General features: G+C 57.4%; 2 protein-coding genes across 6 annotated transcripts; one reads left to right on the top strand and one right to left on the bottom strand.

Annotated features, from left to right (window-relative positions):
* Positions 1-22: 22 nt before the first annotated feature.
* On the top strand, positions 23-6669 carry TMEM198 (transmembrane protein 198). Of its 2 annotated transcripts, none has more exons than XM_032754381.2 (5): positions 23-400; positions 748-917; positions 3532-4107; positions 5173-5375; positions 5736-6669. In XM_032754381.2, the coding sequence occupies exons 2-5, from the start codon at positions 752-754 to the stop codon at positions 5871-5873; spliced, it is 1083 nt and encodes a 360-aa protein (XP_032610272.1). In that variant the 5' UTR covers positions 23-400; positions 748-751; the 3' UTR covers positions 5874-6669. The 2 variants fall into 2 exon arrangements, with proteins under 2 accessions (XP_032610272.1, XP_032610271.1); XM_032754380.2 differs by having other exon boundaries at positions 713-917.
* Positions 4137-27621, bottom strand: OBSL1 (obscurin like cytoskeletal adaptor 1). Of its 4 annotated transcripts, none has more exons than XM_032754369.2 (21): positions 26290-27621; positions 24111-24380; positions 23774-24025; positions 23331-23633; positions 22888-23184; positions 21300-21572; positions 19390-19662; positions 18431-18703; positions 15244-15516; positions 14203-14478; positions 13842-14129; positions 13380-13655; positions 12490-12759; positions 12053-12325; positions 10499-10765; positions 9607-9719; positions 8900-9056; positions 8568-8729; positions 8144-8248; positions 7559-7828; positions 4137-4973 (listed from the first exon to the last, which is right to left on the bottom strand). In XM_032754369.2, exons 1-21 carry the CDS (start codon positions 27299-27301, stop codon positions 4801-4803), a joined length of 5856 nt encoding a protein of 1951 aa, XP_032610260.1. In that variant the 5' UTR covers positions 27302-27621; the 3' UTR covers positions 4137-4800. The 4 variants fall into 4 exon arrangements, with proteins under 4 accessions (XP_032610260.1, XP_032610264.1, XP_032610263.1 ...); XM_032754372.2 differs by lacking the exon at positions 4137-4973 and adding an exon at positions 6739-6871; XM_032754373.2 differs by lacking the exon at positions 10499-10765 and having other exon boundaries at positions 4138-4973.
* Positions 27622-27680: the final 59 nt, after the last annotated feature.

Below are 27680 nucleotides of genomic sequence, written 5' to 3'. Positions count from 1 at the left end.
GTGACGTCAGAAGCAGCCCGCCCCTGCCTGGATGGTGCGCCCTGAGTGACGTCAGGAGCAGAGGCCGGAGCTGTCCATCAGCACCAAAGGCCGCGGGCGGGCTCAGGGCATGGGGCCGCGGTTCTGGGGCGGCCCGAGCCCCGGCTCCTGCGCCTTCTCCTTCCCCAGGCCGAGCCTGAGTTCCCGGACGCAGCGGGACTGGAGTGCCAGCCGGTGTTGGAGGTGGAGCGGCGCCGCCACCGCGCCGACACCATTCTCTCCGGCCCAGCAGCCCCCTTCCTTGCACGACGGACTTTCCCTGGACCCCAGTCAGTTGGAGCCTCTGGCGCCCCGCAACCCCGGCCCCTCGGGCCTCTGCACAGCCTCTTTCACTCAGAAGCTCAGGTCGCCTCCAGCCCAGGTAAATCTTGGACAATCCCATATTGAGCCGCCCACAGATGAATCTCTTGGCTGCCTCCTTCTCACTGGCAGCACGCTCCCTTCATCCCCCCTGACTCCCGTCCCTCTTTTAACTTCATCCCAGCCTCCACTAGCCAGGCACTTTTGTTTCCCTTTGTCTTTGCTCCCCACTCCAGAGATGCTTCCAGAGCTGCACAAATGTGGATACCACTCCTTTGTCCACTGTCCTTGCTGAGTTCTCCCAATCCCTCTCCCACCCCCATCCTGGTGAGGACCCAGGACTCCTCCGTGACCCCAACTTTCCCTCTGTCAGGTTAAGTTGGGAGGGTGACTCCCTTCTATTCCCAGCACTATGCCGGGGACTGTGGCAACACTGCGGTTCCAGCTGCTGCCCCCTGAGCCAGATGATGCCTTCTGGGGTGCACCTTGTGAACAGCCCCTGGAGCGCAGGTACCAGGCACTGCCGGCCCTCGTCTGCATCATGTGCTGTTTGTTTGGAGTCGTCTACTGCTTCTTCGGTGAGATCCCCATCTCATCCCTCACCTGGGCTCCCCAGTGTTTCCCCGAGTTCTTTTTGTGGCCCCCCCAAGTCTTCTCTGAATCCCTCTACCATCATGAATAATTCTTCCTTTTGTTTCATCCCACACATTTATAGATTGTCTAGACTCTAGATTATAGGAAACACAGGTTTTTGGATTAAGCACACCTGAGTTTGAATTTACTTAGCTTTGCAGTTACTAATTGTGATGTCTTGGACACATTAATCTGTCTGAGCCTCAGTTTTCTCATCTGAACAATGATTACAATATTTGTCTCATGTAGTGTTATAATTAGTAAGCATTCAATAAATAGTAGCTATTGTGAGGATGTGTTTGGGTAACTGTGCTAGGTAGCCACTGAAAACGCTTAGCAGGGTTATTACACATGGTCCCTTACCACAGGGTGTATTGTCTGACAGGGAGGAGACTCCCTGGAGCATTTACACCTGGGATACATATTAGAGTGGGCTGGATGGTGGTCACACACATCCATCCAGCCTACAAGGCAGGCTCTGGTAATCAGAGCTGCTGTGAATACTTGTACAGGACGGGTACTAAATAAGTGAGCTCAGCTGAGTGGGCAAGTGGGGGCTAAAGTCCAGCTCATGCTCTACCTGACAAACTCTGGGCCTTGGCACAAAGCTGCTTTGCCTAGAGAAAGGCACACCTTTTTCTAATATGCATAAAGGTGCCAGATGGGCTAGTGGCCCAGTGTAATGGGAGTAAGTGACCAGTGGCTCTGGAGCAAGAGTTGCAGAACTTCAGAGAGCAGAGTGAGCTCTATAGGCTGGGGGCCCAAGGAAAGCCTCCGGGAGGAGAATTATAGGTGAGTGGGACCAGTGGGGGCAAATGAGGCTTGGGGGCTGGGGTTCCAGGTTGGGCAGAGGTAGTGCAAGACTTGTGTTCTGCAGCCTCCCCCTACAATGGGTGGGTAGACAGGGTTGGGAGCCAGATGGTCCCTCCCATTCCTCCCCCAAACTCTAGGCTGAACAACTGAAGAGTAGGCAGGAGGAAGTGCCCCCCGCAAGGGTTCAGGACACGTTCTGGGCCTCCGAGGATTCTGTATCACCTCACCCCCTCCATATCTGTACCCACTCCCTCTGCATGTTGCTCAGTGCAGCCTCATATTCCCTCTCCTGGGCTTCCTGACATCCTACCCCTCTTGGATGTCACTACTCCCAGGCTCGTGGACTCTGAGCCCTTGTCCACCCCCTACTCCTCTCTGTGATCATGGAGCCTCCTGGACTCTCATACTTCCCCCTGACTCCTGGAAGTGACTCTCCTCTGTTATCTTTCTCTTTGGCTCTCCCTGACTCCTTGACCCCCATCTCTTGATTTCCATCTTTCCAACTATTCAGTCTCCACTTCCCTCACCCTTTCAGGTATCTCTAATGGGCCTAATGGCCCTATAACCTCCTTATTTCTGAAACTCCACAAACACTATTTCCTTCTCTTTGATTCCGTGTGACCTCACGTAAGCCTTAGTGACCTCCACCTCCCCTCACCTCCGGTTATGTCATTACCTTCCATCTCTCTGACCCCCTCTATTACTCCTAGCTTTGATCCCTGATTACTCCTTTCTAATTCCTATAACCTCATCATCTGATCACCCCTCCCCATACTGTGATCCCAGTAATTCCTTGTTTTGGTCTCGGTGTTCCTCTCTTGGAAATCGTTTTATACTCTCGATGATTCTATTTCTGTCAATCTCCCTAACCTACAAATACCTCATTTTCTGGGACAACTCCCCAGTAATGCTGCTACTCTGTCCTCTTTGTAACCTTTCAGTGGTGCCATATCTCTGAAGCCCTGTGACCCCCAAAGACTCATCTTTCTGAACCTGTGTGACCCTCACCTCTCAAGTTTTTTTTTTTTTTTTTTTTTCAGACAGAGTCTCTCTCTGTCACCCAGGCTGGAATGCAATGGTGCGATCTTGGTGCACTGCAACCTCTGCCTCCTGGGTTCAAGCGATTCTCCTGCCGCAGCCTCCTGAGTAGCTGGGATTACAGGTGCGCGCCACCATGCCCAGCTAATTTTTTGTATTTTTAGTAGAGACGTGGTTTCACCACGTTGGTCAGGCTGGTCTCAAACTCCTGACCTCGTGATTCACCCACGTCGGCCTCCCATAGTGCTGCCACCACGCCTGGCCCTCGAGTTTATTACGATTTCCAAATACCTCATCTCTGTGAGTAATCCCTTCTCAAAGACCCCAATGACTCTTTTGCTGATCCCCTTGGGACCCCAGTGACTTATCTCTCTGACTCCTATGATCCCAAAGACACCAATGCACGAATTCACTCTTGACTCAAAAGATTTATCCTAACTCCTGTGATCCTCAAATACATCAACCCTCATGATCTCAATGGTTATGTTTGCCTTCCCATTGACCGCCAACAGCCATATCTCTCTAACCTCCCCTGAACTCAATGGCCCCATCACTGATGCCTTCATGACCCCAGTGACCCTCAATTCTCTGATCTTAGTGTCTTTCTCTCTGGTTCCCCTGGGATCCCATGTCCTTGACCCCTCAGACCTGCTCCCTCCAGCCTGGTGCCCTCATCTTGGCCCCTCACTAGCCCCTGTTCCCCTCCAGGTTACCGCTGCTTCAAGGCAGTGCTCTTCCTCACTGGGTTGCTGTTTGGCTCAGTGGTCATCTTCCTCCTGTGCTACCGAGAGCGGGTGCTAGAGACACAGCTGAGTGCTGGGGCGAGCGCGGGCATCGCTCTGGGCATCGGGCTGCTCTGCGGGCTGGTGGCCATGCTAGTGCGCAGCGTGGGCCTCTTCCTGGTGGGGCTGCTGCTCGGCCTGCTGCTCGCAGCTGCTGCCCTGCTGGGCTCCGCACCCTACTACCAGCCAGGCTCTGTGTGGGGTCCACTGGGGCTGCTGCTGGGGGGCGGCCTGCTCTGTGCCCTGCTCACTCTGCGCTGGCCCCGCCCACTCACCACCCTGGCCACCGCCGTGACTGGTGCTGCACTCATCGCCACTGCCGCTGACTACTTTGCCGAGCTGCTACTGCTGGGGCGCTACGTGGTGGAGCGACTCCGGGCCACTCCTGTGCCCCCACTCTGCTGGCGAAGCTGGGCCCTGCTGGCACTCTGGCCCCTGCTCAGCCTGATGGGCGTTCTGGTGCAGTGGAGGGTGACAGCTGAGGGAGACTCCCACACGGAAGGTAAGCGGGCACAGGCCAAGGTGGACATGAGAGGAGTGGGTGGTCAGGGATGGGTTGGGGGCCAAGTGACTGGGGAGTGGGGGACAGCAGCAGAAGGTCTTGATGGCGGTAGACAGCTGACCTGCTCAGGGTCTGGGAGAATAGCACCCAGGTGCCATCATTCATTCCACAACAATATATGGAGTGTGGGCTCCACCCCATTCCAGGTACCAGGGATACAGCAGAGATAACACAGACAAGGTTCCTGTCCTTACGGGTATACATTCAAGGCAGGCAGGAGACAGAAAACAGAGATGCAAACAAACAACATGATTCCAGTTGTGTAGAGTGATACGACAGAGACATTGTGCAGGATAATGTGAAAGAGTGACCTATGGAAGCTATTAGTTAGGGTGGTCAGGGAAGGCTGCTTGAAGGAGGTGATATGTAAGCAGGCACTTGAAGGCTAAGGGGCCAGCCATGCAAAGAGCTAGAGAAGAGGGAACAGCAAGGGCGAGGGCCCTGAGAAGGAATGAGCTCAGCTTGCTTGAGGAAGTGGGGCAGGAGTATGGGAGGTGAGGTGTGGGAGCCAGAGTGATTGCATGGACCCTCTGGGTCATAAGCAGCACTCCACATTTTATTAGAAGGGCAGTGAGACACCACTGGAGGGTTTAAAGTAGGGGAGGATAGAATATAATTTAGCTTTTGGGATGCTCATTCTGCTGCCGAGTGTAGAAAGCACTGGAGGGAGCAAGTGTGGGGGAAACCAGTGAAGCAGCAGCTGTGATTGTCCAGTGGAAAGATGATGACAGCTGGCCTAGGTGACTGGGAGAGGGATGACAGCCTGGAAGGCAGTACCTGGAAGCCTAGGAATCTTCCATAAAGACCTATGGAAGAAAAGAACAACAGCGGGAAGTCCCCTCTGAGAGGTAGGAGACCAGGAAAGGAAGTGACAGGGTGGGAGTAAGAGGTTATGGACAAGAGGAATCTGGAAGCCTAGAGCCCCAGGTGGGAAGAGAGAGGGAGGGCTCAGGGGAAATAAGGCGCACAGTCCTCTGAGTTCCTTCTCTACCCATCCCACCACAGTGGTCATCAGCCGGCAGCGCCGACGCGTGCAACTGATGCGGATTCGGCAGCAGGAAGACCGCAAGGAGAAAAGGCGGAAAAAGAGACCTCCTCGGGCTCCCCCCAGAGGTCCCCGGGCTCCTCCCAGGCCTGGGCCACCAGACCCTGCTTATCGGCGCAGGCCAGTGCCCATCAAACGCTTCAATGGAGACGTCCTCTCCCCGGTGAGCTCCCTGAGCCCATCCTGCCAGAATGAGAAGGAAGTGTGGAAACTCTGTCCAAACAGGACTGGGCTTTCCCCACTGGCTGGTTGCTAATCTAGAAGGTCTGTTTGTCCATGGACTGTTTGTCCATGCATCAGAGCCCATGCACCAGGGGCTTGGCGGGTCCAGCTGGTGGGGGGATTGGGGGAAGGTACCTGAGTATGGGTTTTAAGTGGGATATGGTATGTGGTGGGGTCTCAGGGCTGTGGACTCGGTCTATGGCAGTCTAGAGAAGTGTCAGGCTTGTGGGAATTCAGGAAGAGGTGGCTTTTAGGGCAGGATTCTGCGGTGGGACTCACACCTATGTTTGCTCCCCCACAGAGCTATATCCAGAGCTTCCGAGACCGGCAGACTGGGAGCTCCCTGAGCTCCTTCATGGCCTCACCCACAGATGCGGACTATGAGTATGGGTCCCGGGGACCTCTGACAGCCTGCTCAGGCCCCCCGGTGCGGGTATAGCCATATCTGCCTGTCTAGACTCTGCAGTCACCAGCTCTGCCAGCTCGAGGAGGCCTGCTAGGCTGCCACTCAGCCTCCTGGCTTTGGCTGTCCCTCTCCCCAGCCTGGAGAGGGCTGGCCTGGTCACTAGAAGGGAGGATTGTCTCAGGCGAGTCTTGGCCTGAGAGGAAAGCCCCCTCCCAAGCTCCCAAGAGGCTCCTGAGGAACTCGGGGTGTGAACCCCACTGGGGTGTGCTCAGGGTTGTGAGTGTGTTGCCCGTGTGTCTGTGTGTATGTGTGGGGGTGGGCGGGCTTGGAGTGGACGCTGGGACCCTTGCCTTAGATTTCTGACTGGTAGGGTTTCTCCAGGCTCAGCCCCACCTCCTCACCCCCTGCTGGGGTCCCATGGGCCACCTCCTGCATGTCTCCGCGGAGGGGCTACCTTCCTTCCCATCGCCCTGCCTCCCAGCCAGACTCATCTAAGGGTTCTTGTCCTTGTCTATGGGGCAAACTGTAGCACCCCTCACCCTGGTCCCCTGGCCTCTGCAAAGCCACCAGCCTGAGGGCAGTGGCAGGAGATGGGGGTGGGGGGTGCTGGGTTGGGTTGGGAAGGGAGTTGGGGAGGGGTTTAAATGCACGGTGCATGTCTGGTGTCTGTCATGCCAACCTGGACACCTCATGCTTCTGTCTCCCCCACCCCACTCTGTTTTACATCTTTTATAAATGTGCCAAACTGCGTGGCCTCTGCCAGGAATGGTGGTCTTTGGTGGCTGGCACTTTCACAGGCCAGGTACAAGCACTACAGCCCTTGGTCCCCAGTGTCGTTCACTGCACAAGGGCTCCAGGCAAGGTCTGCCCTCCCACATCACTCAGAGAGGCAAGGAAATGAGCTGTAGCACTTTTATTGTTTCCTGACACCTCTGGTTTCCTTGTCTCTCTACCCCTGCCCAGGGTAAGGGCAAACGCCTTCCAAGCTGTCCAAGGGCACCCGCCTGGCCTGGTTAGGTCCTCCTAGTTACCTGTAGAGGAATGACTCCACGTGGGGCTGGGGAGAGAGTGGGTACCACCTTCCTCTCCCCTGGCAGAGCCTGGACACCAGTACAGGAAGAGCTGGGCCCCCAGGCTCTGCCCTACCCTTTCTGGGCCTTGGTCAGGGCTGTCTTGGTGGCAGGAAGGTGGGGGTCAGCTAGGGGTGGGGCACAGCGCAGCACCTGAAGGGAATGCTGGGATTTGGGATAGAAGGTGGCATGTCTCCTATGTGGAAGAGGAAAGAAAGAGGCTTCTGCCAAGGCTGACATGGAACTTGCTGAGATGGACAGAGGCAAGCTGGGCAGAGGGCAGGAGGGAGGAGGGACAGGCTGGAGGAAGGCAGTGTTGGTGAAGTGGGGAGGAAAGGAACTGGTAGAAACAGGGCTGTTCAAGAGAGACAAACATGGTCCAGTGGCAGGAGAGAGGAGAAGCCTGGCAAGAAGGGGCGTAGAAAGGTGGGAACAGCTGACCAGGAGCAGCTGATCTGAGCCAAGCAGTTCCAGGGCTTTCCAGCCCTGGGGGTGTGCTCTACCCCTCCCCTCCCCCATCCCCACCTCCTACGTATCCCAGGACCCGTTGCCACCCCAAGTCCTAGAAAGCCTCCCATAGGTGTGGCTTAACCCATCAGCTCCCAGGCGCCCTCACCATCCTGCCTCTGCCCAGTTGGCTTTACTCACCCTCTACCAGCAGCCGTGTGTGGGCGCTGTCCTGGCCGGCCTGGCAGCAGTAGGTGCCTTGGTCCTCAGGTCGAACGTCATGGATGACCAGGCTGTGGGTGGGGCCGTGGCTGCGCATCTCATACTTATCTCCCGGGCACAGCTCGGCCCCCTCCCGCAGCCAGCACACGTGGCCCCCCGAGCGGGACACAGTCACCTCCAGCACCGCCCGGCGGCCCACCAGAACGGTCTTCTCGCGAGGGGGGTGGCGGCACATCTGGAGAGGCAATGCTGGGGGTAGGGGGCGGGGGCTTAAGTTAATAGGGACACGCATGGCCCCCAGGAGAAGAGATGCATCTTCCCTCCCTGAAGCCTCCACTCCTGGCCTTAGCCCTCTATGCCACCAGTCCGTTCCCTTGCACCTCAGACCCAAAGTCTCCTCTTCCCGGGGAAACGCGCTGCCCTCTGTGACCTGGCCCAGGAGAGCCCCTCGGGGAGAGGGGAAGAGAGAGCGGCAGCGTTCTTGGGGCCAGCCCCAAGTCCGTCAGTCCCATGGCAGGAGAGACAGGATGTACTCTCTCTGTCGCTCCCGCCCCAGGTGCTTACCCTCCACTTCCAGTAGAGCCAAGGACTGGGCGGGCCCCGCCTGGAAGCGGACTTCACCGGCGTCCTCGGCGCGCAGCTCGCTAAGCACCAGAATGTGTTTCTTCCCTGGGGGTGAGGGGGTCGCTAGCGAGGCCGGAGCCACCTCTGAGGAGTGTTGGGGACGAAGGTGGGGGCGCAGCAGGCCCCTGGGTCGGTTCGGACGCCGTTAGTGTATGCTAGGGTGGGCGGAACAGGGATGCGGAGCGGGAAGACTAGCGGTCCGGGACTCGGGGCTGGGGGTGGGGGAAAGACCGGGGACGAGGCTCACAGGGCCGTGGGGCGGGGCCCGTCCGAGCCAGGGGCGGGGCTTGTCCCGGTGGCGCGGGATCTGTTCGAGCCTGGGCGGGGCAGCGAGGGGCCCGAAAGGGTAACCAGGCGGCCAGACCTTCCTGTCGGATGCGGACGTGGGCTCCGGGTCTCAGCGGGCGGCCTCCGAGCTCCCAGCGCCCCGTGGTCTCGACCTCCGACACGGTGCACTCGAATGTGGCGCCGTCGCCTTCGCGGGCGCTCACCGACCGCAGCTCGGAGAGCACCGCCACCGTACGCTCTGGGGCGGAGCCCGGGGCGTGAGCGGGGCGGGGCAGAGGGCAGGTACCGGTCACGCCCCCTCCACGCCCCTTTTCTAGAAGCACGCGCGGTCAGCAGGGTCGGGTTAAGACCGCTCCGCAAGTCTCGCGCCCAAAGCAGTGCCCAGCCACCGCATCACCCCATACCCACCGCGCACGGTCAGGCGGACCGGTCCGGCGCGGGCCGTCCCCACTGCGCAGCTGTAGGTCCCGGCGTCCGAGAGGCCGCAGCGCCGCAGCTGGAGAAGGCGGCGCGTGCCGAGGGCCTGGAGCCGGAGCCTCGGGCTAGACGTGAGCGCGCTCCCGTCCTAGGGGCGGAAGTTGCAGAGGGTCGGGGCGAGCCCGGCTGGGCACAGGCGACCCCGGCCCTGGCAGGCGGCGACACCCTTTGTTGATGCCAAGCGGTCTCGAGGCGCGTTTATGCGTGTCTCGTGTTCCCAGGCTGGGGTCGGACTGTCCCCAAGCCTTTGGGGCCGTGCCAGGAGCCTCTTTGAAAAAGCGTCACCCTTTGGGGACCTTAGGGCCGCCAAGGTGCTCGGGAAGCCCAGAGCCAGGTATCGATCACAGGGGACATGGGCACGGATTCTGGAGTTAGGCAAACCTGGATTCAAATATGGGCTCTACCTGTTGTCTGCCCTTGGGTAGGTAATTTTTCCCACTGAGCATCAGTTTCCTGATAGGTATTACAGTGACAAGACCTACCTCCTAGAGTTGTCCTTGGAGTAAGGGATTAAATATAATGCAAATCTTAAAACAGTGCCAGGCACATCCGCTCAAGGAGTATTAGTTGTTTCTGTCTGGGGCATTATTATTGTTGGTGTTACATTGAAGTGGGCTTGGATGGGGCTGGGATCTGACCTTCTCCCAGGTAACATCAGCCAAAGCTTGGGAAAGCTCGCACTCGAACGTAGCTGTGTCGCCCTCGGTCACCTCTAGGTCCTGTGGCCCCCGCACGATGGTCACTGGGACCTCTAGGGGTGGGAGAGGGAGGACAGTGCAGGGGGAGCAGGATGGGGACCCATCTTGCAGGGACAAGGAGGGCATACACTTGGGCACAGCGGGCAGTAGAGGACACTAGCGAGTGGGGGATGAGCTGGGACAAGTGGTCCAAGAAGGATCTGTCAGTGGTGGGGGTGGGGGGGAGGTGGGGAGGGCCACAGGGCCAATGGGTTAGGAGTGGCCAACTGGGAGTCACACTTTAAGGTGGTCAGTGGGGGAGAAGCTGGGGGCCAGAGGGCAATGGGGAAACGAGCAGAGATGCCAGTGGAGTGGTCAGTGGGAACATCCTGGGGCTGGAAGTAAAAATGGGGCACACTCAAGCAGAGTTGCTAGTGATGTCGCCCTTAGGCAGTCAGTGGATTCGAGGGACTGGAGTGGTCACAGGGCCCACACTTAAGTGGGCAGAGGGAGGCATGGCAGGCAGTGTAGGCAGTAGGGTCACAGAGTGGTCAGTGGGGTGGTGTGCAGGCAGGCAGACAGCAGTGACCACAATGGCATAGGCATGCTCACGGTAGCAGAGTCAGTGGTTGGCTGAGCCTTGGGCAGTCAGGGGCCACACTCAGGCAGAGGATTCTGGGGCCACACAGGGCCTATGAGTCAGGGGGGTCACACTCTGGCAGGGATGTCAATGAGGGCCACACTGAGACAGGCATGGTCAGTGGGGGTCACACGAGTCGGGGGTCAGTATTCATGCCTGGGGTAAGTAGGGCCACACAGGTCAGCAGGCAGGCTGTGGTCCTAGAGGCCACACCTCTCACGACGAGTCTGGCTGCGCAGCGCAGGGAATCCGCCGTGAAGGAGACGCAGCCTGAGTCGGCCAGGCCCAGGCCGTTGAGTACCAGTCGGTGACATTGGCCCTCCGAGTGGATGTGACACTTGGGTCCTGGATACAGCCGTACTCCACCCCGGGCCCACTCCCCGGTCACACCTTCCTGGGACAGCTCCAGCTGGAAGGTGGCACTGCCCCCCTCACTGACGGTCACATCCTCCAGAGGCCGCAGCACCCTCAGCTGCCTCGCTGGCCGGGGGAGATGGAGAGAGGGAGGATGAGGCCTCCAGCTCTGGGCAGGGGTTGCAGTCGATCCTCATCCCTTGGCCCTGCCTACACCCCTCAACACCCAACCTAAGGTCCTGACCAAAAAAGTTCAGAACCAGTGTTCAGGAAGAAAGGGGCATAGTGGACAGATTGGCGGTGGGAGGGCTGTATCAGGGTTAGGAGATGAGGGCACAGGAAGGGGGAGAAGTGTGGTTAGGCGGTCGTGGAGTCTGGGTGAGGGGTGCTGTGACACTTGAAGGAGCACAGAATTTGGAGTCAGACACACTAGGAATGGAACCTCGCTCTACCACATGGTTTGTGTGCTATGTGATCTTTGGCAAATGGCCTGACCTCTCTGGGCCCCAGTTGCTCCAGCTGTACAAGGTAAATAACATTGGGACACAGGTTTATTGTGATGATTTCTTGAATGAAATAAGTTAGAAGAGATGTGTCACCAATGACAACCATTCACCAAGCTCTGTGTAAGAATTTTCATGTTATCTCAGTTAATGTTCCCAGAGACACTTGAGATGGGGATCAACCCCATTTTTAAAATTTGAGACAGGGTCTTGCTGTCACCCAGGCGGAATGCCGTGACATGATCATAGCTCACTACAGCCTCAAACTCCTGGGTTCAAGCAATCCTTCTGCCTCAGCCTCCCTAGTAACTACCATGCCTGGCTAGTTTTTTGTTTGTTTGTTTGTTTTTTGTGGAGATGGGTTCTTGCTGTGTTGCCCAGGATGGCCTCGAACTCCTGGCCTCAAGGGATCCTCCTGCCTTGGCCTCCCAAAGTGTTAGGATTATAGGTGTGAGCCACTGCGCCTGGTCTCAGCCCCATTTTTAAGGAGACTTGGCTCAGAGAGGTTAACTTGCATGAGATCACACAGGAAACAGAGGGCTCCAGCTTTGGGTGGGAGGTGTGGGGTGCTGTTTGCCAGCCATCCCTGCTACTTAAGTGGGTATGTGTATCCCTAGAATACATGACTGAAGGATGCCCATGGCAAGTCTTTCTGGAGAATATTTGTGTTTATAGCAAAGCCAACTTGGAAATATGCAATGGAATGCAAAATCCACATGGACTTCTAAGGTAAATAAAAAATATTAGAAAAAGAAAAGTTTTGCTTTGGGCAAGCTGCTGCTGGGACAGCCATGGGTGACTTTTCTCAGCGGTGAGGGGCACTTTGGTGGGGGCCTGAGGGACTCCAGGACAGCCAGAAAAGGCTGTGCTGTAGGGTGGGTAATGCATTATGAGAGGACAGGGCACTCACGCCTCACGCTGAGCCTGGCCAGGGTGCGATCGTGGTGGCTCTCGCAGCCGTAGGTGCCCTGGTCGGCCAGTATGACACCATGGATGAAGAGGCGGTGGATGTGCCTATCCTGGGCCATGGACAGGCGAGAGTCGTGGGGCAGGGGCTGCCCACCTCGCACCCAGCGCACGGCCCCTGCTGCACCCACTCGGCCTGTCTCCACTTCGAGACAGACGTCCTGGCCTTCCTCTGCCCGCACATCCTGCAACCGCCGTAGGAACAGCAGCTCTGTCTCTGGTGGGGAAGAAGGAGGAGGCCATGGAGCCTGGTGGGGTTGGAGGCTGGCCCCTTGCTCCATCCCACTGGTCTGTCCCTAGGTGGACAGGCAAGGCTGCTGGGATCCAGGTTGGGAGTACAGGCACGGGACACAGAGCATCTCATCCTCATCAGGACCTAACCTCGAACATGGAGTCGGGCACTTGTGGCCGTGCTCCCTGCCCGCACAGTCACGGTCCCCGCATCCTCCAGTTGGCAGCCTCGCAAGGTTAAGATGTGGCTTGAACCATTCTGGGCCATCTCCACCTGGGGCCCTGGAGTGATGACGGCCCCATTGTGCAGCCAGGTGACATCGGCATCTGGTGGGGAGACTTCACACCGGAACGTAGCATCATCGCCCTCGTGGACAGTGAGTGGTGTCAGCTCCGAGACCAGCTTCACCGGCAGTGGCTCTGAGGGGCACGGTCAGGCAGTGAGCTGGGCTGGGTCTTTTCTCCTCTCTCCTTTTCATCCCCTCCTCAGAATACAGGCCCTCATCCCCAGTCATTTAACAAACCTTCTGTGAGGACCTACTATGTATTGACCACACGGGTGGCCCAAAGGACAAGAAGCCAGCTCCCTGCCACTCCTTTTAGTCATTTCCTCATCATCCTAGCCTAGCACCCCACCTCGATGACACCCTAATAAATATCATTTACCAGGGACCCTATTTACAGCATTTACTTGTCACAACAGGCCTATAAGAAAAGCACTATCTCCTCTTTTCAGAGCTGGGGTTTAGACAGGTTGAACAACCTGGCCAATGTCACACAGCTACTGAGGCACAGAATCTAGGCTGGAACCTGGCTGGGTGGACTCTAGAGCCCCTGCTTTTAACCACTGGTCTATGCTGCTCTCAACATGAGGGTTTCTGGAAAGAGGAGCCCTGAGCCCCTATCCAAGTGATGGTCATGCACGCACTGGTTGGAGCCAGAAGCAGCAAAGCGGGGGTGGAGGAGTAAGGGGGCCCTAGAATGTGGCAGATGGTCCTTGGGGTGCCAGAGCCCACAGGGTGTGAGGGGTACACTGTTACCTTCCACACTGACAAGGAAGATGCGGCTGTCCTGGGGCGCGTCGCACAGGTACTCCCCAGCGTCCCCGCTCCGTGCCCTCTGCACTCGCAGCACCTGCCTGGCCCCGGCCTGCTCCAGCTGCACCCGCCCCTGGCTTGCCAGTCGCTCCCCGTCCTTATACCAGCGCACAGGGCCCCCTGGCCCGGAGAGGTGCACGACCAGCTCTAGGTCCCCGCCTGGGGTGCTCCGAACCCTCGTCTGGGCTGCCTCGGGAGCTACCACCCGCACAGGGGGCTCTGTGGAGTCAGAGCTGGAGGTCACTGGGACGGAGAGGCTCAGGGCTTTGAGGAGGGCAGGGGGAGGCATGAGGGGGAGGGTACTGAGAGAAGTGGGGCCAGGGATGGGCAGGGCATGCTGGAAAAGCAGGAATCCTACAGGGTTTGGGGTGCCACTCTCAGGCTTAGTGCCCAGGCTATACTCACCAGCCACCTGGACGGTGAAGCTGAGGCTCGGGGCTCCTGGGGCTGCTCCAGACTGGCAGGTGTAGAGCCCTGCATGGGCTGGGCCTGCAGCCTGGATGCAAAGGACTCGGCGGGGGCCCTCGGCATGGAGCTTTAGGCCGTCGCCCTCCTGCACGGGCCTCCCATTGTGGCTCCAGACCACGGGGGCGCCAGCCCGGGACAGTTCACAGCTCAGCATCACTGGCTCCCCGGGGGCCACACAGAGTGGGCTTGGGGTTGTCTCTGGAGCAAGGAACTGCACTGGGGGCTCTGGACAAGAGAGGAGGGTGTCAGCCCATGCTTGCCCTTGCCTCCCTGCCCTGGGTTGGCCAGGAGCACCCACCAGCCAGGATGACATTGAAGGTGATGGCCTCATCCCGGGTCTCACACACATACTCCCCGGCGTCCTCAGGCTGGGCGTGGGGCAGGGTCAGGGTGCGGGTGGGCCCCTCAGCACCCAGCTGCAGGGTGTCTGATGCCTCCACTTCCAGCCCGTCCTTGTACCAGCGCACCTGAGACCCAGCTGGGGCCACCTCACAGCGCAGCTCCACGCGCCCCGGAGCCCCAAAATGCAGATCCAGGGAGCGGGCTGCCGGGTGCACAATCCTCTGTGGTGGGGCTGGTGGGTGGGCAGAGAGAGGGGCACATGGGCTTGGCCAGCAGGCCTCTCCTGCCTTACCCGCCAGATCCTCAGCCCTCCCCCCTGGCAGCACAGCTCTTGAGAACAGTGCCAGCTGCAGTCCATGGAGCAGCTGCTGTGTGCCAGGCACTGTTCTAAGAACCGTGTGTTTTTTCAATCAGTTACTCTGACCACCCTGAAGAGGTGCACAGCTGCTGGCTGCACTTCACAGCTGAGGACCTGAGGCCTCTTTAGAAGAAACTGACTTGCCTAAGGTCACACAGACAGAAAGAGGCAGATCTAGACTCACACCCAGATCTACACACCCCACTCCACACCCACCCCCACTTCCTATCCCCTTTCCCTGCCTTGCCTCTGATGCACTCGTTACCACCTGACAAACCATCTCTTTTATTTTTTGTCTGTCCACCCTCTCCAGAGTTTAAACTCTGTGAAGACAGGAGGTTTAGTCTTATTGGTTCACTACTGTATCCCCAGCATCTAAAACAGTGCCAAGCACATAGTAGTTGCTCAATGAGTATTGAATGAATGGATGAACGAACGAATGGTTCTAATTGCTGGGCACCCTCCCACCAGGCCTCTGGTCCTGACCTGATGTGGCTAAGTAGGATTCTGATGGCCGAACACGAGGAAGCTGGATAAGGGGAAGGCTGGGGATGGGGTGGGGGAGGTGGGGCTAGGTGGGTGTCTGTCTCTTAGCCCCCTACCTCTCTACCTCCTCTGTGTGCTGCAGAGACTGCCCACCTGTGACAGTGACAGTGAAGAAGGCCGAGTCATCTCCAGCGTCGCATACAAACTCGCCCCCGTCCTCGGGCTGGGCAGCAGGTAGCACCAGGCGGCAGCGTGGCCCATCCCTCTCCAGCACCAGGGCCTCGCTCTCCTCCACTTCCAGCCCGTCCTTGTACCAGCGCACAGGGGCATCCTCCCGAGACAGTTCACACATCAGCACCACACACTCCAAGGTCACGGCGATCAAGGTCACCTCATCGTGAGGGTATATGATCCGCACTGGGGGTTCTGCAGGGTGGGGACAACCACAGCCTGTCACAAGCTCACCGTCAGCCTCTCTGGAGCCATTTGGCAGCATGAAGTCCCCATCACCCACATAATAATGAGAATAACGAGAAAAATAATAATAATAAGCAATAATAGGTCCACAATTTGTTCTCTGAAATCCCTGGGGCCAGAGGGTGTTACAGAATCCAGAATGCTTTGGATTCCAGAAATGATGCGTTTCTCATCTATCACATACCTTCCTCAGCCCCCACGGGAGCCTCCCCCTTCATCAGTCACGTTAACATGTCTGTGGTATAACACATATTACATTCACCCTAAGCAGGATATATTGAAAGATACAGAATCTTATAGATACAAGAATATATCTATAAGACACTCATATCTTATAGATATACAGCTATAGCTATATTCACCCTCGGCAGGATAATTAAAGCATAGAAACAGCTTCAGAGCAATCAAGCTCAGGTTTTCCTGAAATGACTTGGAATACAAAACTTACAAAAAGCCTTTCGATTTTGAGAGTTTTGGAATTTTGGAACTATGGATAAAGGATGGTGGATCCGCAATAGCAAACGTTGATATGACACTTCCTAAGGTCCAGGAACAGTCCCAAGCACTTGAAACATTTAACTTTCACGGCAATCCTAAGAGGAAGGCAATGTTTTATCCCCATTTTCCATTAAGGGACTGGGCACAGAGTGATTATACAACTTCCTTAAGGTCACAGCTAGCTACACCCACTCTGGGGCAGGAGGAGGAAATACCCTCTGTTAAAGGGAGGGTTCAGGCCCCACAGGTATTGGCAGGAATTCCAAGCCAAGGCTTGCAGGAACTCAGTAATGCTTTTTGCATTCAACATCTGTCTGAGAGTTCCCCAGGGGTGCTAAATGCTGATTCTGGGAGCTCATCTCCAAGTTCTGGTCACTCTTCTGCAGAAAGGGAACCATGTCAATATTAGAGGTGACCAGCGCATGGAGCCCAGGCCTGCCCACACTCCCGCTGCCCCCAGGTCCCCCCAGAATCTTCAAGTTTCTGGGAGACTAGTGCTCCATTAGCCTCTGGCCCCCTGGTGGCTGGGCTGAGGAACTGCTAGCTTCCCAGTTGGGGGCCAGGGTTGGGGGGTGGGGGCTGGGGGTTTATAGGGGCACGCATGGGCCGAGGTAACCACAAGCTGCCACTCAGCCCCCTGGCCTCCACGGAGACTCCTGTCTTGAGCCACACAACCCGCCTCCCCCATGGGCTTGCTTGCTCTAAGGGTCTGGGGGATGCAGGCTGGTCCTCTGGGGCTGAGCAAGGCCAGGAGAGACCAGAATGCAGCTGCCTGAGGAGTGGGGAAGGAGATGAGGGCAGTGGAGTGAGGACAGGGTGCAGTGATGGGACCGGGGTGGCTGCCCAGCCCCGGGACCTCAGCTTGGTGTCAGAGTTGATTCGTTCTGGCCTAGAGCAGAGGTGGTGTTTGTGTGAACTTCCCTGTGAAGAGACTGGTGTTTTGTGGGGAGCCTGAGCGTGGGCTGGAGTTTGTGTGGCCGTGGCCATTCTGTCTGGCCACGGCTGGGTGGGAGAGGGTGAAGGTGATTACTACAGGGCAGAATGTGTGCAGAAGGCCTCTTAGGCATTGTGAGCTTGTGTGTGTGCAGGGTGCACTAACTGGGGTGCAGGGAGTGGGGGGCCCTAAACAGCTCAGCATGGGGCGTGACTTTCAGGGCAAGGCTGGGAGACGACAGGATTGTGGCCGCAGTAGGATGGGGGCTCCCGTGCAGCCACTGGGGTTCTGTGCCACCCAGAGCTGCTTAGCCCTATGGACCCCCAGCCCCGGACACACACACTGGGCTGGGCGCTGTGAGCCATCGCCCCGAGTTCTCCGGCACTGAACCTCCGTCACTTCCACAGTTGTCCTGTGCTTCTCCCGCTTTGAAAATTCTCCCCCAATCTCTTGCCCACACCCCACCCCACTTAGCTCCAGTATCAGGTTTGAAAGCACTTCCTGTCGCCTGGCCAGGGTGGTGGCTCCCAGCCCCAGGGTCCCTAGAGTGGCCCTTGACAACCCATGCTCTAAGATCCTGGAACGCGTCTGGCTTTCCTGCCAGGCTGTGCAGTCCTGGAGGGAAGCGGCCGTGTCTGCGCGCTGCTGGCTCCTGTGTGTGGAACGGCGACTTTCTCCGAGGCCCTCCCTGACCCTCCTGCTCTGCGCTCTTGAGCCCTCTGCCCTTGGCCCTCACAGTACTTATCACCAGGTGTCACTGTACATTTATTTGCATGTTTATTGGTTTAACACAGGGGTCGCAAACTCAAATGCCCACAGGGACCAGGTTAGGATAGTGGCTGAAGCAGTCTGGGGAGAGGCAAAAAGCAATGGCAGGGAGGTGGGACAGAGGAATGTGGGCCCCAAACTATGGGGGCAGCTGCTACTCAGTGCCAGCTGTTCGTCGCCATGGGGGGAAGAGGGACCAGAGCCGCCGGGTCTTCGGCTTTTTCAAGAGGACGCATAACTCCGGATTGTTATTTGAACTGTCCTGACTTTGGTAAGACTCTGCAGACCAAACAAAGCACATGTGTGGAATGCGCAGGGCCCCAGGACTGCCCGTTTGCGACCCCTGGTTAACAACTGCCTCCTCACCTAGCCTGGCAGCTCATTCAGAATAGGGACCGTGTTTGCATTACTCACCTGCTACTCCCAGTGCCTGATCCAGGGAAAGTGCTCAGTGAATGAGCTGTGGAGCAGAGCTAGGCCTGGCCTTGGGCACCGGGGAGGGGCTTGTTTCCTTGAATAGGGGCCCTGGGCTGATCTCAGCAAGAACCCTGGCACATGCACCTGCAGCCCACACCTCCCGCCTCCCCGGGGTGCTAGCTGGGGCTATGTGGCCAGGGCTCAGGGCTGTCTCTGTGACCCCGGGTAGCTGGGCTGGGCCCACACCTGTGACGGTGACAGTGAAGGAGGCCGACTCATCGTCGATTTCACACAAGTACTCGCCGGAGTCCTCGAGCTGGACGGCGGGCAGCACCAGGCGGCGGACGGTGTCTTCCTTCTGCAGGAGCAGCGCGGGGCTCTCCACCACCTCCTCTCCATCCTTGGTCCAGCGCACCTCTGCCCAGGGCCGGCACAGCTCACAAGTCAGCACCACACGCTCCAGGCGCACGGCTGCCACATACACCTTGCCGCTGGGATACACGATCCATGAGGAGACGTCTGGAGGACAGGGACAGCCACTACTGGGCATGAGGGGTGGGCCAGGTGTGCCCTGCCGCCCTCCTTGATCCTGGTGTGTCCCCTACCCCTGGAAAGTAGGCCATGTGTTGAAGAGGGACCTTCCTGAGACCACATCTCACAGCAGCTGACAGTTACTCACAGCTAGAGACACACGAATACAGCTGTCACAAAAGCACAGCAGACTTTGTGCTGCACAGGAGCTGCACAGAGGGGACCACGGGGTCAGCCTCGGCTGTAGAAACGCTCCACATTCTCTGGGTTGGGATAGGGATGGTATGAAGGGTGGAACTGAGGAGAAGAGGGCTGGGAGGAGGAGCTGGGGGTCTCCTCCAAGATTTTTTTGCCCCTCTAGTGCCTGAGAGCACCGGCCCTAGACTCTGCCCTACCCTGCAATAGACTCACTGTCCCCAGAGATTTCCCTTGGTACAGGTTTTCAGGAGAACAGAGAAAGCAGGCCTTCCTTAGCCAAGACCAATGTGCTTATGATAACATGCTTCCTGAGTGTGACTAGACCACAGCTTGAGGAGAAAGGGAGGAGGTCTGATCTGCCAGGGGGAGGGCAGCAGGGGCGGGGAACAGTGGCCCAGGAGTGAAGGTGTGGCAGCTGCCCCAGCGGCAGCAGGGGCACCTTCCCCTGTGCCTCCGAGGCCCACCTGGCCCCCCACCTGTGATGGTGACGGTGAAGTAGGCACGCTCATCTCCAGCGACGCACTGAAACTCGCCCCCGTCTGAGGGCTGGGTGGCGGGCAGCACCAGGCGGCGATGGGGCCCCTCATTCTCCAGCACCACGAAGTCACTCTCCTCCACCTCCTGCCCATCCTTGTACCAACGCACAGGGGCGTCCTCTCGGTCCACCTCACAGGCCAGCATGACACACTCGGAAGTTATGGCATGCACGAATACATGTTCTCGGGGGTCCACGATGTGCACGGGGGGATCTGGGTGGGGAGCAGAGATGGCATTGCACAGACACCCCCGCACAATGAGTTCAAACTAGCTGTGTGGCCAGGAGACACTGTTTCTGCACAAGAGGACACTGGGGGAGGGCTAAGGTCTTGCTGTGTAGGGACTCAGGGACAATGACAAGGAATGCTGAGGGCATGGCAGGTGAGGCATGGCAGATCATGTGGCACCAGAGTGCTCTGTGGGTCCCCAAAGGATCAGAGGTGGCGGGGTGAGTACATGGAGAGGAAGAAGCACAGAGAGTTCACAGAGTGGCAGCCACCATTTGTCTAGGCTGAAGGGAGGTCACTGTCGTAAGTCACATCAGGGCCATGCTTACTGCCTTATTACAAGAAAGACCCCAGGGCGGGCAGGAGGTGAAGGATGATCCAACAAGTGGCAACAGTGAGACAGCCACTCTCTAGGTAGTGGGTTCCCTGTCACTGGGTGCCTTCAGGCAGAGGCCACAGTGTGGCCCCTGGCAACAGTGTGGAAAACAGGACTCCCACTCAGTGAGATGAGTGGGATCCGTGGTTCCCAAGCTGCTCTCTCAGAGAGTCTGCACTTGTTAAGAGAGGATCTTCAGGCTCCACCCTGGATACTGGGGCTCTGGACAGTCCAGGGATTTATAACCAGCTTCCAGGAGCTTCCTAAAGCAGCCAGCCTATGGACTGCCTTGTGAGAACCATGGGGCGACTGCATTTGATGCTTCTGTTTGACTCTATCTGAGGCAGCAGGAACAGAACAATCCTGTGTGTGTCTCCAAGCTGTGGTGTGACGGAGGTCACATAACCTCTTACAGCCTCTGTTTCTTTGCCTGTGAACTGGAGATATATTGCCCCTCATCTAGTTGTGAAGATTAAATGAAAGACTGTATATTGAAAATACTTAGCATAGTGCTTGGCTCAGAGTAAGTGTCCAAAAAGTGTTTGCTCCCATCTCTCCTCCCGTTAATTGCATTTTGTTGCCCCACCCAACCCAGCAGAGGCTACGTGGACAGCGAGACAGTGTTAGTGTATCAGGGGTTTAGGAGGCAAAGGCACGCTGTGCGTGGCACACACCTATAATCCCAGCTGCTCAGGAGGCTGAGGAAGGAGGATCGTTTGAGCACAGGAGTTCAAGGCCAGCCTGGGCAACAGTGAGACCCTCGTCTTAAAAAAAAAGAAAGAAAGAAAGAAAGAAATCCAGGCATGGTGGCTCACACCTATAATCCCAGCATTTTGGGAGGCTGAGGCGGGCAGATCACTTGAGGTCAGGGGTGACTTAACCAACATAGTGAAACCCTATCTCTACCAAATAATAAAAAAATTAGCTGGGCGTGGTGGCATGCACCTGTAGTTCCAGCTACTTGGGAGGCTGAGGTGAGAGAATTGCTTTAACCCAGGAGGCGGAGGTTGCAATGAGCTGAGATCGCACCACTGCCCTCCAGCCAGGGCAACAGAGTGAGACCCTGTCTCCAAAAAAAAAAAAAAAAAAAAAAAGCAAGTGCAGAGTTATCTGAAACATGTCCCCTGGGCCACTGAGCTCTCCCTGTAAAGGACTCCCCCAAGTAGGCAGCAGACCAGAGGGCATGGCTTATGCGGCCCCACAATCAGCCTTGGCTGGAAGAGCCCAGGCCGGCATGCTTCCTGACCTTGGACAGTGACGCCGAAGAAGGCCGAGACCCCTTCTGTCCTGCACTCAAACTCGCCACTGTCGTGGACTTTGGCTTCAGGCAGGATCAGACGGTGTTTGCGCCCATCCATCTTTATCACCAGCAATTCGCTCTCCTCCACCTTCTGCCCATCCTTGTACCAGGTCGCCGGGAAGTCCACCCTTGAGAGCTCACAGGTCAGCACCACCCGCTCTGAGGTTGTGAAGGCCAATGACATCTTGTCCTGGGGGCTCAGGATGTGCACCGGGCTCTCTGTGTGGGGAGAAGTACAGATAAGCACCCCTCCCTCTGGTGCATGGGCTCAGTGTCGGATGCATCAGAGGGAACAACTGCTGTTGTTGGGGTTTTTAAAAATAGGCTTAGGCTTACACACCAATCCTTAAGAGCAGTGCCTTGGCTGTGCGTAAGAATTCCTAGGGAGCCTGCTAAAAAATGCAGAATTCTTGGATTCCCAAGCATGCAGGGGCCAGGAAATCTGCATTATAAACCAGCCCTCCAGGTGGTTCTGATGTCAGTGAACTGGAATCCCATTTTGGAAATGCTGCTCTGGTTGCTGGTCAGGTCTCACCTGGCCCCTCTGCCTGCGATGCTGACAGTGAATCACCCCAAGACCCTGTGCATGGGTGCCAACAGATTCCTTGATTGGTCTTACAAACTCCAGCAATGGTGACATGGCAAATGCTAGCGTGATCCTTGAACTTTGAGCGCCCCACCTCCAGCTGTTCTCCTCAGGGATGCCTCGTTCCCCTCCTTCCCCCTTTCAACAGGTAGCACAGTGTGATCAGGAGCCAGACTGCTTGGGTTCATAATTCAGCACCTGTGCTCATTAGCTTCGTACTTTGAGCAAGTCACTTAACTTATCTGGCCTGTTTCCCCAGCTATAAAATGGGAATGTCAAAAGAACCTATCTTAAGTTTGAGATAAGCCTGGTCAACATGGTGAAGCCCCATCTCTGCTAAAATACAAAAACGAGCTGGGCATGGTGATGCACGTCTGTAGTCCCAGCTACTCAGGAGGCTGAGGCAGGAGAATCTCTTGAACCCACAAAGTGGAGGTTGCAATGAGCCGAGATCTCGCCATTGCACTCCAGCCTGGGCGACAGAGGGAGACTCCATCTCAAAAAAAAAAAAAAACCATCTTATAGGGCCATTGTGAAGATTGTGTCAATGTATGTAAGGTGATTAGGACTGTGCCTGGCAGGTAGAAAGTTGCCACAACAATGTCAACAATTAGACAACATGATAGGAGGCAGTCAGGGACTAGCAACCAGGGTCTGTGTCTTTCAAATGAAATGACAAATGTGACAGGATTCTGTAAACCACAAAGCACTCCAGAGAATTGGGATATGATGCTGACATATATCAAGATAACAAGGGGTGCCCTGGATGTTGCATGTGGGTTGAAATTGGCCTTCCGGACCTCTGAGCCCTCAACCTCAGCGCATCACGGATGCTCCTTGCTCTCCTGGCCCAGATACAAGAAATAAGAACAGCATCTGCCTCGTTTTGCCAACAGGACTTCTGTGTCTTGACCCTCTCTGCCCACTCAGGTCCCCACCGGCACCAACCTTGGATTGTGAGGGCAGCTGAGTCCTGCACGCCGGGGCAGCTGAAGCCGACCAGGGCACCGCTGTCCTGGTGCTTGACGGCATGCAGGATGAGTCTGTGCTGCAGACCCTTCTGCTCCATACGGTACCGCAGGGCCCCAGGTTCCACCTGGCCCTCCGGCTCGTTACTCTTGAGCTCTTCCCCATTAAGGAACCAGGTACCCTGGATGATGGTGGAGAGATCGAGGGAGAAGACGGCATCTTCCCCGTCATATACCTGCACATCCTCCAGACCTGCCACCAGGCGAGCTGTGGGCACTGAGGCAGGGACAGAGTGCAGCTGTCAGAACTAGAAGGTGTGGCAGAGGGCAGAGGCTGGCGGATGGCAGGCCTGTGAGAGGACCAGCACTGAGGGCTGGGGAAGGGAGGAGAAGTGATGGGCGGGTCTGGCAGGACCAACTTACCAAGGTGAGCAGAACCATGGAACACCACGTGGGGACTACGGCCATGTCCGCTGACTGTGCAGATGCGGAAGCGGTAGTCACCCTCGGAGGGCACACAGTCGCCCGGCACCTCTACGGCTCCGGCTTTCTCGATGCTGAAGCACTGAATCCAGTCTTCAGAGCCCACTTCCTGCCGCTCCAGCCGGTAGATGAATGGGGTCTCGGGAGCTGGCTCGGGAGGCTTCCAGGTCAACAGGACTGTGTTCTTGTGGCCCTTGAACATCTCGGCCGATATGGGGGGTCCTGGGGGACTGTGCTTGACACCTGAGACCAAGGCAGGGATGTGTTCTGGCCTTGCTCGGGCCTCCACAGCCTTCCACCTTAAATCTACTTCACCAACCCAGCTCCGGCATCTGGCCAACCTCTGCCCTGCCTCGCCTGTCCAGAGGCCTTCCTGCCCTCACATTTTACTCTGAGAAGCGTAGTGGTACGGGAGTTGCCCAGGCTAAAGGTGACCTCTCCAGCATCCTCTCGGGTGACCCCTGGAAGGACCAGGGCATGCATGTGGCCTGAGCTACTCTGGCAGATGACCGGCAGCTCCTCCCCATCACGGCTCCAGCGTCCCTCGACCCCGGCCTCTAGAGTTTCCACTAGCAGCACCGCGTTCTCTCCTTCCAGGACATCGAGCTTCCGGGGCAGGCGCTTCAGGATGGGCCCTGAGATGTGGACAGGAATCCATCAACCTGGAATCTGAGCACTTGCCTGCTTCCGCCTCAGCCTCTTCCCCATGGGCCAGCTGACCTTTGACTGTGACGTTGGCCACGGTGCGCACCCGGCCCCGCATCTCGCACAGGTAGATACCATCATCGTCTGCCTTCAGCCTGTGGATGATGAGGCGCCGGACAGTGCCCTCTTCGATCTGCTCGTACTTGCGGCAGGGCAGCAGCCGCTGGTCCTCACGGAACCAGGCCGTGGGGATGCGGGAGTTGGGTACTTTACACTCCAGCACGGCAATCCCGTGCTCACGGCCCTCCACATCCTGCAGGGGCCGTGTGAACCGGAGGCGGGGCTCTGTGGAGAGGGGAGAGACAAGAGAGGGCTCTGGAGAAGGCCCAGACTAGGAGAAGGATGCCTCAAAGCGCATTAGCTCATGCTGTGTGCTCTTCGTGCAGAGCCAGCAGGCACTGTGGAATCACAGAAAACTACCAGAAGGGAAGCGGTGGTTCCTAAGATGACCTGAGTTCTCATCCAGCCCTGACACTAGCCACATCACCTTAAGCAAGTCCATTTCAACGCTTCTGGGCCTCAGTCTCCTTACTTGTAAAATGAGGAAAAGGAGAGAAGGGGTTGGACCAGATTGATGATTTCCAAACTGTTCCCTGAGGCCCTCCAGGCCCTAGATTGGTGATTTCCAAACTGTTCCCTGGGCCCCCCACCCCCCAGTCATTTCACATATTCCGCAAGGGTCTGAGTAGAATTTAAAATATTTTAACCCTTTTTTTTTTTTTTGAGATGCAGTCTCGCTCTGTTGCCCAGGCTGGAGAGCAGTGGTGCAATCTCGGCTCACTGCAACCTCCACCTCCTGGGTTCAAGCAATTCTGGTGCCTCAGCCTCTCAAGTAGAGCTGGGATTACAGGCAGGCACCACCACGCCCGGCTAATTATTTTGTATTTTTAGTAGAGATGGGGTTTGCCATGTTGGCCAGGCTTTTCTCAACTCCTGACCTCTAGTGATCCGCCCACCTCAGCCTCCCAAAGTGCTGGGATTACAGGGTGAGCCACCACACCTAGCTATTTTAACCCTTTTCAAAAGTGTATTTCAAAAAAAAAAAAAAAAAAAAAAGAAAAGAAAAGAAAACAGGATGTTGGAAACCAGAGGATTAACTAGGGCTGCTGGAGAAGCAAGTTTTTGTGTGTGTGTGTGTGTGTGTATGCAACTCGGGGAAGCTCCTCTAGCCTTCCCTCCGGGCTTTTCTTTCCTGATGGAGGTCCAGATCAGCACCAACCTGACCAATCTGTGAGCATTGAACTGTAACAGTGAGGCCACCACCGCAGCCCGGGGGCAACATGCTTGACTGCATGCCAGGCAGGACTCAGGAGAATTTACCAACTTTTTTTTCCTCTAAGAGAAAAATCTGGACAATAACTAGTGAAGGTATAATCTTTTGCGTTGTGATGAAATCCTATTATGGGGAGCATTACCTTCTGGTGAGTTTGGGGTGTGCTTTTTTTTCCTTCGGAATTTTCTGTTTATGAGAATGTAAGTGTTTATTGGATATTGTTGGTGATTCAACTTTGAAATATAAACCTTCTCTCCTTCACCTTCCTCTTCTTGCAAACGTGGGGAGCAGTTTAATCAAAGAATAGTAAAAACACGCAGGACATTTGTCCTCCCTCAAGTCTAGCTTTCCACTGAATCACTTGTTTCTCAAGGTGACAGATGCAGCCAGGCCGTCCCCCCAGGGTTCAGAGCCTGGTGTCATGAATGCAGCCTTTACTTCAAATTCCTGTATTCAATAAAATAGCCTCCTTATTCTCACTGATGGTTTAGAAATACCTGTTACATACGTAGACTTAGCAATTTACGCCCATAAAATACTCTTTTATCTGTCTCATATATTGGGGCTCTGGTTGTGAATTCAGTTGGGGAAGGAGGAATAAAATAACAAAGGCGTTGAAAACCACTAGGGAAGAAGAGTTACAGGGCCCTCCGGATTTGTACATCAATCACTCCTTAGTGGTGTTCCACCATCTGCCTCGGAATCATTTGGGGAGTTTGCTAAGAAGTTCCTGAGTACCCTAGAGACCTACTAAATCCGAATCCCCGGGGTGTAGGAGGCGGGTGGGTTTGGTATTTTAATATTCCCGCGGACCACCTCTCCTCCAGTCTTGGGGGCAGCGCTGGGCACCGAGGAGGGCTGGAGTTCGGAGGGCCTCGGAGGACACCCGAGGCCCCTCCCAGGACCCGGGCGCCGCCGTACCTTTCACGTGCAGCTGCACTGCACTGAGCGTCTGGCCCGCCGAGTTGCGCGCGGCGCAGACGTAGAGCCCACGGTCCTTGGCCTGGCAGTAGAGCACCTTGAGCACGAAGCCGCCGTCGCGGTCGCGGTACATGAGGCGGCGGCGGTCCGGGAGCAGCGGGCGGCCCTCCCAGTGCCATTCGATCTCGGGCTCGGGCTTGCCCATCACGTAGCAGCGGAACTTGGCGTGCTTGCCCTCGTTCACCCAGAAGGTCTTAGGCGCACACTTCAGCGGCTCCACCACCGGTGCGGGGGCCTCGTCGGGGTCCGCGGGCGGGCTCTCGGGGGGCTGGTGTACCTGGAGCAGCGCCCCCGCCTGCGCGTGGCCGTGCGTGTTGCGGGCGTGGCACACGTAGACGCCGGAATCCGGCAGCCGAGCCGCCAGGATGCGCAGCGCCAGGCTCGCGCCGGGGCCGTCCTCGACGCGGCCGGGCTCGAGCGCGAAGTGGCTGCTGTCCCACACTTCGTCCAGGGCCATCCCATCCTTCTCCCAGTACAGTGTGGGCTCGGGGAGGCCCCCCGCCCGGCACGTCAGCACCACCTCCGCCCCTCGCAGCACCCACTGGGATCGCGGCCCCGTGAGGAAGACCGGGGCGCCCTCCCCGGACCCCGGCGGTGGCAGCGGGCGCTCGGCGGGCTGCGGCTCAGGCTCGGAGGCCGGCGGCTCCAGCACGGTGACGGCGGCCGCCGCGTAGGCCTCGCCGGCCGCGTTGCGGGCGCGGCACACGTAGACCCCCGCGTCGGTGGGCAGTGCAGCGCTCAGCAGCAGGCCGTGCTCCGCGCCGTCCGCCGGGAAGCTCAGGCGTTCCGAGGCCGCCAGCTGCTGCCCGCCCTTCTCCCACACCACTACAGGCGGCGGCTCCCCCAGGACCACGCACTTGAGCTCGGCCTCGGCGCCACTTACCACCCGCACGGGCCGCGGGAAGCGCAGGAAGCACGGGGGGCTCCCCTGGTCCCCCGAGCTCGCCTTCATCGCGGCGGCCGCAGACCGCCTGCAGCGGCGAACGGGAAGGGTGGGCGGAGGGCGAGCCGAGGCCGGGGGCGGCGGGGCCGGGGCGCGGCTGGGGACCCGGCGCAGGGACCTGCGGAGCTCTCCCGGGCCTCCCGCTCTCGGCTCGCCTCCTTACCCTCGGCCCCGAGCTGCAGCTCTGCGGCGGCGGCGGCGGCGATTCCCGGGCCCGAAGCCTGGCGCTCAGGGGGCAGTCCTTCCTGTTTGCCTCTCCAGCGAGGGGCCCCGCAGCCTCCCCTGCCCGCTGCCTGGTTTCCTGCTCTTGGGAGCCTCTCTTCCCAGCCCCCTCCCACAGCTTGGGCCTCTTCCCCCTCCTCCCTCCCACCTCCAGCCGCCAGGTCCC

The sequence above is a fragment of the Hylobates moloch genome, unplaced genomic scaffold (assembly GCF_009828535.3).
Source record: "Hylobates moloch isolate HMO894 unplaced genomic scaffold, HMol_V3 SCAFFOLD_1, whole genome shotgun sequence".
In the NCBI taxonomy this organism is placed as follows: Eukaryota; Metazoa; Chordata; class Mammalia; order Primates; family Hylobatidae; genus Hylobates; species Hylobates moloch.
The sequence above is the reverse complement of the archived record's forward strand: the minus strand, read 5'-3'. Positions and strand labels throughout refer to the sequence as shown.

Coding starts and splice junctions, on each gene's coding strand:
- TMEM198 (XM_032754381.2), top strand. CDS start 752: ATGCCGGGGACTGTGGCAACACTGCGGTTCCAGCTGCTGCCCCCTGAG. Junction 918..3,531: donor AGTCGTCTACTGCTTCTTCG/GTGAGATCCCCA, acceptor GTTCCCCTCCAG/GTTACCGCTGCTTCAAGGCA. Junction 5,376..5,735: donor ATGGAGACGTCCTCTCCCCG/GTGAGCTCCCTG, acceptor GCTCCCCCACAG/AGCTATATCCAGAGCTTCCG.
- OBSL1 (XM_032754369.2), bottom strand. CDS start 27,301: ATGAAGGCGAGCTCGGGGGACCAGGGGAGCCCCCCGTGCTTCCTGCGC. Junction 10,766..12,052: donor GGCCAGGCTCAGCGTGAGGC/GTGAGTGCCCTG, acceptor TCCCCCGGCCAG/CGAGGCAGCTGAGGGTGCTG. Junction 4,974..7,558: donor CACACGGCTGCTGGTAGAGG/GTGAGTAAAGCC, acceptor TTTCTTCCATAG/GTCTTTATGGAAGATTCCTA.